General features: G+C 37.1%; 1 protein-coding gene across 3 annotated transcripts in view; it reads left to right on the forward strand.

Moving 5' to 3' along the window:
- DZIP1 (DAZ interacting zinc finger protein 1) overlaps positions 1 to 12,631 on the forward strand; it is a 39,922-nt gene that overhangs the window by 5,799 nt on the left and 21,492 nt on the right. For all 3 annotated transcript variants that reach the window (XM_019006090.1, XM_015620619.2, XM_015620628.2), the window contains exons 5-10: positions 3,601 to 3,685; positions 5,125 to 5,249; positions 7,442 to 7,603; positions 8,263 to 8,400; positions 9,407 to 9,469; positions 10,719 to 10,859. In XM_019006090.1, coding sequence (XP_018861635.1) covers positions 3,601 to 3,685; positions 5,125 to 5,249; positions 7,442 to 7,603; positions 8,263 to 8,400; positions 9,407 to 9,469; positions 10,719 to 10,859 — 714 coding nt within the window. The remainder of the gene's footprint in view (positions 1 to 3,600; positions 3,686 to 5,124; positions 5,250 to 7,441; positions 7,604 to 8,262; positions 8,401 to 9,406; positions 9,470 to 10,718; positions 10,860 to 12,631) is intronic.

A 12,631-nucleotide genomic window follows, 5' to 3' on the forward strand; every position in this document is an offset into this window, starting at 1 on the left:
GTAGTTTGATATAAGTATTTTTTCAGTATCAGCATTTTCAGGTTTCACAAATGCAAATTTCAGCTTCAGGTGTAATCTGAAGTCTAAAGTGTACACTGCACAAAGACTTGACATGATTTCAGACTAATATGTTTAAAGATACAGACAAAGGTCAATGTTTAAGACATCAGCTAAGTTGCCTCACATGTTTCTGTAAGGAAAAAGGTACCGTATGCCCCAAGAGTAGAACTGTATATGAGGCAAGGTTCATGCATTCAAATATTAGTCTGAAGGACAAGCTGCTGATACGGTATTATTTTTTAAAAAAAAACCTTTATGCAACTCACAAAGCAGTTTGTCCTGTGTTACAAAAGAAAACTGATTGCATGTATCATTTTATGTGTAAACTTAAATAATTGTCATACTGTGATTGCCAAATATTATCTAGTTTTTCAGAAATATTTGTAGTGTGCAACTGTCTCTGTGGAAGCTGAAAAACATAGTAGTGAACTTGTCTCATTGCTAATCTGTTCAATGGCATTTGCAGTAAAACAGAGATAGAAATCTATTTCGCATTTGTAGTTTGATTTCATATAAAGTAAACTTTTGATCTCCCCTTTTTCTTTCTTTTCTGTAAGTAATTTATTTTCTCTAGTAGTTATTTAAGTTCACAGGAGAAAAATTAGTTCAGGGAATGATGTTGAACAATACCTGGAGTTCCTACAGTGTTTTCAGGATTCTGAGTTTGAATGCCAGAGACAGATTGAACTCTTCCTAGTGTTTGTAAATGCAGGGTAGCAGTGTGAGCAGTAAACAGTAACTGTATGATATTTATCTGTGCCATGATCTGCATTGCCAGATAACAGGGGTAATAACTGGTGTTCCTGAGAGGGTAGTTCAGATTCCTTGCCCTCAAAGTCTTGGATGTTTTACAAATAAGTCTGTTAATTGTTTACAAATAATACAAATTTTTTTTAGCAGAGGTGCCCTTTACAGCTAATTTTGGAATTCAGATGTAATGCCTTTAGTCCAACACTAATATAAGTTTATCCACTAAATGCTACTATAAAATGGTACTGATACCTACCAGTCATTAATTTAAGGCTTGTTCATCAGTACCCTCATGTGAGTAATAAAAATTTAATTTTAAATAATGCTTTCCACTTTTTTGATACTTTGTTCAGAAATCTTACATTCGCATGTGCAATGTAGACATAAAATGCATGTTGTGGTTAACACTGTGAAAAGTAGTTGCAAGAAAAGTGTTGTATATTTCAAAACCTAAATATTCCGTGTTAATCCTGTCTACTGCAGTAAGAGCTTTCTTTCACTACCAGCAAGTCAAACTGACATGACGTTTGTGCTTGAATGAATAACATTATTTCACAGCCAATTTAATTCTATAAATCATGTGCAATCTGTTACACTGTAAGCTTCCTCTTGGCAGCAATAAGCATTGCTGCCATACTATATCACTTTATTTTGGTTTTATATTAGGTCTTGAATTTGCTCAACAAAATTTGTCGTAATTATTCATGGCTTTAGTGTTTGCTGAAAAGTGTGTTTTATAGGATACCTGACTACCAGTGGCAGCACTTTAAATATAAAATGAAATCTGGGAATTTCACATAATCACAGAATCATTTAGCTTGGAAAAGACCTCTGAGATCATCAAGTCCAACCTTTGACTGATCAACATCTTGTCAACTAGACCACGGCACAAAATGCAGCATTCATTTATTTCTTGAACACCTTCAGGGATGGTGACTCCACCACCTCCCTTGGCAGTCCGTCCCAATGTTTAACCTCCTTTTTAATGAAGAAATTCCTTCCGATGTCCAACCTGAACCTTCCTTGTCACAGCTTGAGGTTAAGTCCTCTTGTCCTGTCATTTGTTTCCTGGGAGAAGAGGCTGACCCCTGTGTAATTGCAGCCTCCTTTCAGGCAGTTGTAAAGAGGGATAAGGTCTCCCCTGCGCCTCCTTTTCTGCAGGCTAAACACCCCCAGCCCCCTCATCTGTTCCTTGTAGGTCTTACCTGTCAGACCTTTCACCAGTTCCATTGCTCTTCTCTGGACACACTCCAGCACCTCAATGTCCTTCTTGTAGTGAGGGGCCCAGAACTGGACACAAGATTTGAGATATGAGTATGGAGGGACAATCAATGCTCTGGTCCTGCTGGCCACAGTACTGCTGATACAAGCCAGGATGACACTGGTCTTCTTGGCCACCTGGGCACACACTGGCTCATGTTCAGCAGCTGTTGACCAACACCCCTTGGTCTTTTGCCACTGAGCAGCTTTATAAACACTGCCCCAAGCCTGTAATGCTAAAGGGGGTTTTGTGACTGAAGTGAAGGACCTGGTGCTTGGTCTTGCTGTACCTCATAGTTGCCCTCTGTCTATCAATCCATCCTGTCCAGATCCTTCTACAGAGCCTTCCTACCCTCCATCAGATCAGCATTCCTGTTCAGTTGGTTGTGTCTGCAACTTTACTGAGGGTACACTCAATCCCCTCATCCAAATCATCAATAAACACAGTAAACTGGGCTGTCCCATCACTGATCCCTGTGGACATGACTAGTGACCAAATGCCAACTGGATGTGACACCACCACAATCTCTGGGCCTGTCATGCAGACAGTTCTTAACCCAGAGAAGAGTGTACCTCCCCAAGCCATAAGATGCCAGCTTTTCCAGGAGAATGCTGTGGTAGATGGTGTTGAAGACTTTGCTGAAGTCCAGGTAGGCAATATCCACAGCCTTTCCCTCACCCACTAGGTAGGTCACCTGGTAATAAAAGGATCAGGTTAGTTGGGCATGAGCTGCCTTTCCTAAACCCATGTTGTCTGGGTCTGATAACTTGGTTGTCCTGTATGTGATCACACTGGAGATGATCTGTTCCAGAGCATTGCCAGGCACCAAGGTCAGACTGAAAGGCCTGTAGTTCCCCAGATCCTCCTTCTGTCATTGATTATGGTGACAAGATCTTGAACCTCTTAAGCTGGTTTCTTACTGTCATATTACACTGATAAGTAAAAATTACTTTTTTTGAGTGTCTGTGCTTTGTTAAAATGTATTTATTTGAAAAAAAGTGTGAGATAGAGGTAGAGAGTGATCCTAAAATGATTACAGGCCCTCATGCATAGTCTTAAACTATATTGGAGAGTTTGTAGATGTAGCTTCTGTCCCTGTACTACCCATCTATTTTTAAGATATTCTGAACATAAGTAGAATGTACTTTGAAGGTGAACAAAAAGGATATTTCAAGAAGGGTGGGATCCAAATTTGACTTCAAATTTATATTCAAAACTATTAGGTAGATTATAGAAACAGTAATTGAATCAACTTTGTGCTTCAGAAGGATTCTAGGTAGCATACTAATGTAGCCACATACCTTTTCTTAGAGAACTGTGTACTGTTACTTTACCTTTGGGTACCATGAGAATTTTTGTTCTTGTGAGGTGGAATTTGTTAAAGTTACCTTGTTTTTACATATGAACAAAATGTAATAACCTGTTAAAAACCTTAACCACTGTATTTACCAAAAATATATTTACTAATGTGCTTTTAATTGTTTTGTTTTGTTTTGCTTTTTTGTCTTTGTTTTGTTTTGTTTTTGTAGTGTCCATTTTGTGAAAAGGCTTTTATGACCTATTCCTTTTTACAAAGTCACATTCAAAGACGTCACTCAGGAGAGTCTGAGATCGGTATGTACTTCAATGTTATCAAAAATATTGAGAGAGGTAGTTTAGAAAAGTGAGGATGTGCAGTCCATGATTTTGTGTAACTTGGAAGAAAAGTTTGTGCTTTTCAATTTTAGGTGTAAGATCCCAGTTTGTGTGAATGTAAGTGCCACTGGCTGATACAATGCATTGGGCAACATATGTTTCAATCTCTGGAAAATAGTTTACAAAAAACTGTGTGCCATATTTGCAGCATCTTCTCAAACTAGCTTTTCTGTTGAACGCTTTAGCCAGTAGCACAGTTCAAAGCAGAGTTTCCCTTTAGGCATGTATGTTATGAAGGCATGAGTAAAATGAACAAGCACTAAGTAAATATATAATAATTATTATATATTTTGTAAATTTTGTATATATATAATAATTTTGTAAATATATAATAATTATTAATACAGAAATAGTCCATCCCACCTGAAATCAGTTTGAATAACATCAGCCTCTACTGAACTAAACTGACTGTATAATGTAGTGAGAAAGAGAAACTGTTAAGAACAGTCTGACTTCATCTATGACAATCAATGTTGCTTTACCACTAACTTGCACACTTTCTTCTCTCTTCACTAAAAGATGTTTAGTTTGGAAAACAATGTTCTCAAAGCTTTTTTCATTCATATCTAATTTCTCTCCTTCCTGCTAGGCTGCACGCTTATGATTTATTGCTATGGATTAACAAGTATTGACAAGTAACAGTGATCAGAAACAAATTAGGAAAAAAGGAGCATTTGGGAGGAGAAAAAGTAGGAAGAATCTAATGAGGTCACAACTGTAGCTTGTCAGGCAAATGAAGCAGCAGCAAGAGTGAGAGGGGTCTGAATAAGCAGCTGAGGAAGTCTGAATATATTGAAAGACAAAAGAAGTTCTTGTGCACCTTACACTTGATAAAAATGATAGTGAAAGATTCTGCAGAAACAGTTGAAGTAATTGTTGTATAAAAAGATTAGCCTGAAATGGCTCTGTGGAAAATACCCCATGAAGTTATTTCTGAAATAATATTGATATTCCCAGATGATAGGCAAGTAAATCCTTGGTAAATTTGGCTCCTTACAAAAGTTATTTAGAATAAACTTAAACTAAGAGATTGAATAACTGCACTTCACTTTTTTCCCCTCATATATCCTTTTTACGAGCCTGTGTTGCTTAGTCCTTTGAAATTACAGAATACTTTTTCATGTAAATATTTCATTTCACATGTCAGTGGTACAAGTATTTGAGGGTAAGTTAGGAGTCCAGAGAATGTATATATTTAAAATCATCTATGGAGAATCATGGTAGTGGGAGGGGAAATGGTGTAAGAAAGTCACACTTTGTGAAGATGTTGCTGAAACACTAGAAATGTATTTGCAGGAAGTATTACAGTTCCAGAAATTGCAAGAAACCTTTTTAAAATCAGTGTTTCTTTCAAACAGAACAGAAGAGGAAAGGAAATACAGAAAAATTGCAGGATGAGATTGAAAAACTGAAGGAGCAGTTGCAGCTCACCAAGTCCCAGTTAGAGTTTGAACAACAGGCTAATTTGGCCAGGCTGTCTAAGGTAATAACATACTAAGTAATGTGAATGTCTCAGAAGAATTAGCATTTGTACTATGTTCACTCAAACAAGAGAAGTACTCGATTTCCCAGTGTTGAGCAGTTTCAAGATTCAGCTGGACAAGTCCTGGGCCACCTTGTCTAGTTGGTGCTGTTGTCAAGAAAGGCTGGACCAGAATATCCTGGAGGATAATCCCTTCCAACCTGATAGTCTGTGACGGATGAGGATCTTCTTCCTTGTTTTCAGAGGAAATCCTCATCTTCTATAAACATTGAGTATTTTTTCCCCTGAACTCAGATTCAGACTTCTCTTTCTTCAGTCCTCTTGTTCCCCCTTTCTTGGAAGTTTTCAGCTTCCATTTTCAAAGTACTGAATGAACAAATCAAAAGCTGGTAGTGTGTCACTTAGGAGTGCAGGCACTGTCAGAATAATGAGTCTTGGCCCTATGTGGACATGTGGAAGGTATTCTGCTCATTCATTCTGTGCCTAGATTTTGAGAAGTACATCTATAACATATTTCTCCTGTCCCTGAAGCATTGTTTAGTTTATGAGGTGGAACTTGGAGTATTCATAAAAGTGCAGTGTAGATTTTTTGGTGCCTTAGGGGCCTCTTTTGAAGTCACTTGTCTTAGCTGAGACTCCTAACTGCAAGGGGACTACCTGAAATGTCCTGAAGCTACAGTTTGCAGTCTTACACAACAAGAAGCTTTCAAAACTTCTCTGTTTTTCTGGGATTTCGGGGAAGATAGAAATGTGTGGTGTAACTGGTTACAGTTTGTCTGCCATGACCGACATCCACTGTCAATTCAGGTGTCATAATGTCACTGTTGGGTTTGGTTTTTTTTTAAGAGAACTACTAGTGGAGGGAATTTGTATATAAGCTGCCATGCTTCCTGTTCTTGGTCCCTTATGCTCCTTTGAGGTGATAGGCTACACATGATCCCATTCTTCCTAGTTGTACAATGATTGCATGTTATAGTTAGAGAACAAATTCAGAGTGAATGCTGTGATGGAAAAATGTAGGTGTTTCCTAAAAGATATGTATGTCCTGGACAGTGAAATGCAGGACTTTAAACAATTAGAGAACTGTATAAAAATGCATCGCTATGTACTGGAATGGTTGAAGTAATCTAATGGATAAAGTGGTGTAAATGTATATGGGGATAAAATAGTTCTAATTTTGTCTATGAAACAATGGGTTCTGAGCTGAGTGCTGTTACTGGAGGGCAAGATCTTAAGCTTGTGACACGTAGCCCTGGGGAAATGTTAGTAGCAGCTAGCAAAGAAAATCAAATATTACCAATTATTCTGAAAAACCACTGTGCAAGCCACAGCCTAAATGTGTTGTGTGAGTCTAGTCCCTTCCCTTCATCTCAAAAAGGATAGGAGAGAGCTATAAAAGTTATGGAGATGGGCTACAAAGAAGGTCAGTCAGTATTTAAAATGACTAAGCATGCTGAGTGATCAGTCTGAAAAAGAGACAAACACTTGATGAAGATGGAGGGTGAGATACTGATACCTGTGAAGTCATGACTTACACAGAGTGAATAGTGAAGAATCATTCCCTCTGTGCTCTAGTTCAGGGCTCAAAATCCATCAAATGTACCTGGCAGGAGCCAGATTCAAAAAACTACAACAAGAAAAGTACTTGGCTCTTCATGCAGCTTGTGAAGCTCATTGGCAAAAGCTGTTGCAGTTGTTAAAAGCTGATGCAGCGGCAGAGGATGACTGCAAAGTGTATGAGGAAAAATATATTGAAGTTTATGCAGTTAATGAAGTTCACAGAACTATATCAGGCTGCAGAAGTTCTCTGAGCTGAAAACAGCTGGCAACTTAGAGACTGTGAAGGAGAACGTGACATTTGCTTGCCCCAGTATTGACACTTTCTTACACTTAGAGCCTTTGTGAGGAACAGGATTCTGAACTAAGTGGGTCTTTGATAGGACCAAGTAAGGTCATTTGTGTGTTTTTCAGTAAAAAATAATGAACTGACAAAACTCTTTTGAAGTATACTTGTTCAGCTAGCAAAATGTATAGTTTGTTACCCTAGAATTCTTAAAAAAACTGGTGGTTTTAATGTTTTTTGATGTCACAGTATTTCTCAAATACTAAAAGGGACTGCATTCTACGTGTAGTTTAGGAGCTTGAATATGTATTGAATGTGAGGAAAAATATATTTTTTTTTTTAATTTCAGGAATGTGAGCAGCAAAAATCAAAAGAAGAAGAGATTCTACAATCATTTAATAAATGGAAAGACGAGGAAAGAGAGAAATTGGCTGATCAAATAGAAAAAGTGAAAGATATGTTTATGAAAGAGCTTAAGGAGTTATATTCAAGAAATTCAACCTTAGAAAATGTAAACAATTTAGATTTTCTAACATTTAAAGCATGAATCCCTTACAATAGATGGCAGTGAACTTTATGTATTTGAAATGTGATATAGACATTGTAAAGCTCTTCCTGCAGAACTCTGGAAAATGATTGAATGGTAGCTATAACTTTATCTTTGTATACAGGTATTTTATTAACATAACTTCAGGTTGCATTTTTTTTTTTAAAGGATTGTTTTGTATGAATGAATGATCCCTTCAGCTATTATGTCAGTTTTTCTTTACTCCTCAGCCTTTGAATACCTGTTTATAGGTTAGTAGATATTGTTGTGGTTGCTGCATGTCAGGTATCCTTATGTTAATATGGAGGACAGTAACTTCTGCATTATGGTCCTGACAGAATTCACGTGTTTTCAGTACTTGCTTTGGAAATGCTCACTAGCAAGAGAAACATGAAAGTATGGCTGGATCAGAAAACAAATCTGCATGGCATTACTAGAGCAGCTTATATTTTGTAGCTTCTAGGTCCTGTGTACTTTTACAAGTCATATTTATATTAGATGTAGATATTAGTAATGAAGTGAAATTTGATAAATGCTGAGCTCACGAGAAATGGGGGAAGTATCTGATGCAATCTATACATAACCGTGTTTAAAGAAGATTTTGTATTCCTCCCTCCTATTAGCAACTGTTAGAATTACAAAAGTCCAATATGCAACAAAAATCCAATTTAGGAACACTGAAAGACAGCCATGAATTTATAGAGGAGAAACCTCAGCGTCCTCAGGATCATCCAAATGTGGTTAGACTAATGGAAAAACAGGTAACACTGTAACTTAATGTATTGCTTTTGACAGATTACTTGCTTTTTATTTTTGTTCATCTTGGAGTAGGATATGAAATCCCTAAGTAAAATTTTCATTCTTCTTGATGCCAAAAATAGCAGGTTTTAAGGATTTAACACTATTTAATTCTGTCCGTATAATGGCAAACAGGGATTTATTTTTTTTTATCTTTTATAAATGAAGTAATTGTTTCTTACTTATTGATATTCTCTTATTCTTTATGATTAAATATAACTGTCTGTCAAGTGTGGTGAAAGTTCAATTCCAGAAGGCTCTAATAAAGCATTTATGTTTAGTCATTTGTGAGGCCACTTACAGGACAATTGGAATATTCTATTTCCCAAGATGAAAAAGAAAATTAGGAAACTTTCTGACAGGATTTTCCCATCTGTGCCTTTTGTTTTCTTTCACAGTTTTTGGGATGTGAAGGTCTTTGCTGCTGACATTGTACAGAAGTTTGGTCACTTCTGCTCAAAGATGTGCAAAACTCAGTTTTGCTTTATGTTTTTGGTTTTTTTTATTTCATTAAAGAAAATTGGCTTCACTCTACAACTCATGTTAATTTTGGGGTTTGTCATTATTACATAAAATATGATGTTAATGAGTGCTCAAAATTACATTATTTAAAGGGAAAATCACCTGCTCTTACTACTCTTTTTGTTAATACACAGAGATGTATCAAAATGCTTGTGTATTTCTCACTCACAGTGACTGCACATACAAATCAAAGAGCAAATACAGTTTCTAGAGTGATTGGTAAGAAAACCACACTCACATGTGTAAATCATGATTATAACTTTTCTAGGTATTAAATACTGGGTTACTCATATAAACTGTCATCTTTTTGGTATTTATGCTTTATTTAGAAAAATAAAGCTGCATATATGGAACTAAATGCTCATGTGTTATTAACAAGCAGCAGAGCTGCATATATCAAGCTAAATGTGTTGTTAACAAGAATTAAAATGTATTTCCTCTATGCAGGAAAAAAAGTGGACAACTTTAATACAAGCCATCCGTCATGACCATGAGACAGAAAAGTCCCTGGTAAGTCGCACAGCAAACCACTTACACCTAAAGGAGACTTTAATTTTTTTCCTTTACCTTTCAGTAATTCTGGATCTGCTTAGTACATCTGCCAGATATCAAGGGTTTATAAGAGTGTGTCCTCTTAGCTGTATTTATCACCTCTGTGTTTCTATGATGGTATCTTGGATCTTGGTGTTTTAGTTAAAGCCAGGGTTGAAACTGAATTTATCATTTTAGAATCTGACATGAAACTGAAACTGTGTCTGTCTTTTAAAGAACTTACAGCTGATTCTGTGAGCACTGCATTATACAGTATTTTCTGTGTTATGTGGTTAGGCTGAATAGCTGAGATTTGACTTGCCAAAATGTAGCTTTCATCCACCCTGTACCTGCTGTTACCATGGACCTGTGGCATATGTCTCAGTCTTTTTTTTTCTCCTTCCTATCACTTCTCTATTGCTTTTTCTGTTGTAGTTTTCTAATGCAGAATCTGTTCAGCTTTTCCAGGAGAAAGCACCATGGCATTTTATTTTGCTTCAGTTTATATGTTTTACTATACAAAGCTTTATTCCCCAGATTTTTTTTTTTTATATCTGCATTTCTTTTTAATCTCTTTACTGCTTTGTTTCTCTCGCTTCTTTTCCTTTCATTTTCCTTTCATCTGCGTGCCCATGTAAGAGCTGAGCAGATCATAGTGGTCTGACCAATGCTTCTCCTCCTCTGGCAAGAAAACATTGGGGAGGAACCATGGAACAGTCCCCAAAAAGGATGTAGTTAAAGATACACCCACATACAGTGCAAGAATAGAATAAGGGAGGAGTAATGTAAGTATTACTTTTGGGATGGTGCACCTAAATAACATTCCCTTTCTTCCACATTTGGAGTTAATATACTTAGTGGTTTATTATTCAAATTCACCTATCACCTCCTTAAAGTGTCATTGCTGGACACTATTTATAATTAAAACATTTTTATAGATTTATACACTTCTTCCTGCAAACTTAATTTTATGCAATCTCAGCAATATGTTTATATGTCTTTTTATTTGTATTGAGATTTAGGTAGTCTTCCTTGTGTAATTCAAAAGTGATCCAGACAACCGTTTTATAATATATACAAGTCCTAGTGAAGTCATAGGAGACATCAAGTTTTTGATGAGAAAAAAATGTTAAAAGTATCTAAGCATGACACTTGTTTAGACTTCATAGCATTAAAGTATTTTGTATAGTGTTAATATTATGTTACTTTCCTTCTGATTGCTTTCTAGCTACTGTCACAGATTGAAACAATCAAAACATCAGCAAGAGAAGACCTGAACAGAAATAACATCTTTTACAGGAGGAGGATAGAAGAATTGGAGCAGAGGCTTCAGGAGCAGAATGAGCTGGTTATTAGTCAGAAGAGGCAGGTCTGTTTTGTGAAAGACTCTGTTTCAGAGAGCAGAGGACACAGAAACACTATCTAGCATTAGCCTTTGATATTACTCTGATTGCATATTTAATATTCAGTTTGTAATAGTATTGCTGGAGTGGTTTGGTTCTGCTTTGGAAATTGTGTTGATAGATAAGAATAGATATGGAAAAGAGACACAGGAATGTAACCCAGGAATTAAAATACATTTGATAAAGAAAGGCTTAATAAACCAAAAAATTTTTGATGGTGAAAAGGATTTAGTCTGCCACAAATTATCATAATGAGATCTAGTGTTTGAAATCTGAACATACATTACTTCTCACAATAAAGTATCATATTCATTACTGTGAGAATAATTATTTAAAATATTACCGTGTGAAATGTGGTGAGACCAAGTGCCAGATTCTCCCCTGAGATGGGGTAACCCTGGTTATACCCACAAACTAGGGGACAAGAGGCTGCAGGAGGAGATGTGAGGGTTTGAGGTGATGTCATGTTGAATATGAGTCAGCAGTGCCCTGGCAGCCAGGAGGGCCAACCTTGTTCCGGGGCGTATCATGTACAGCATCTCCAGCTGGCTGAGGGATGTGATTGTCCCACTCTACTCTGTGCTGGTGCTGCCTCCCCTCAAGTCCTGTCTGCAGTTTTGGGTGCTTCAGTATAAGAAGGACACCAGACTATTTCAGCTCACCAGAGGAGGGCAAACAAGATGATCCAAGGTCTTGAGGGCATTTTAGGAGGAACAGCTGTTGTTACTTGTCTTGTTCAGCTTGGAGAAGAGAAGTCTGAGGTGATCTCATCACAGCCTCAAGGGGGGCAGTAGAGGAGGAGGTGGTGCTGGTGTCTCTGGTGATCAGTAATAGGACACAAGGAGAAATGGAATGAAACAGGGGAGATTCAGATTCAACTTTAGGAAAGGGTTTTTCACCCTGGGGGTGATCGGGCTCTGGAACAGGCTCCCCAGGGAAGTGATCATTGTACTAAGCCTGTCAGAGCTATTGGCATGTCTGGACAATACTCTTAGGTTTAGGTTTTAGGTAGTCCAGTGAGGGAATTGGACTTGATCCTTGTAGGTCCCATCCAGCCTGAGATAGTCTACAATTCTATGTTTGGAAATGAGTTGGTTTTGCCTAAAATAAAGTTTTGTTGAAACATAACTATAGATTTTTAGAGGTGATTGGCAGGGGGGCAGATCTGAGTAGTCTGGAGTTTAGACTATGGCATGATTATGTGGCCTGTTCCTCTATTAGATGGTGCATTCTTTGTAAATCAACATCTGATTTTACACATTTTGCTTGAGATTAATGTTAAACCTATACGTGAATGCTTAAAGAATGGAAAGACAAATAATAGCTTTTACATCTCCACTGCCACAAATTTTATAGCTGGAGAAATGGAGGACTTAATCATAGATGAATTTCCTTCAATAAAGTGACCTTGGAAAGAAACTAATATGACCACAGATGTATAATAGGTTCAGAGGAGTCCAAGTTTGGTATTTGTGAAGCACAGTTTTGCAGATCTACGTTCTCAATCCCTGGAAAATAGAAGGGCTTGAGAAATAGCTAACACTTTTGCAGAATCCAAACTTAATGGACAATGAATAGGGACACTACTGGCTATAACCAAACAGATAAATAAAAGAGGATCATGGTCCAATATCTTGTGCCAGCTCCATCTGACACTGTGTGTCTGAATTCATCATGTTCTTCTCTCTGGGAAATTGGAGTGCAGAACATTGTTTTAATGATGTAGGATTCACAAGTT

Source organism: Parus major, chromosome 1 (genome assembly GCF_001522545.3).
Source record: "Parus major isolate Abel chromosome 1, Parus_major1.1, whole genome shotgun sequence".
Lineage (NCBI taxonomy): Eukaryota > Metazoa > Chordata > Aves > Passeriformes > Paridae > Parus > Parus major.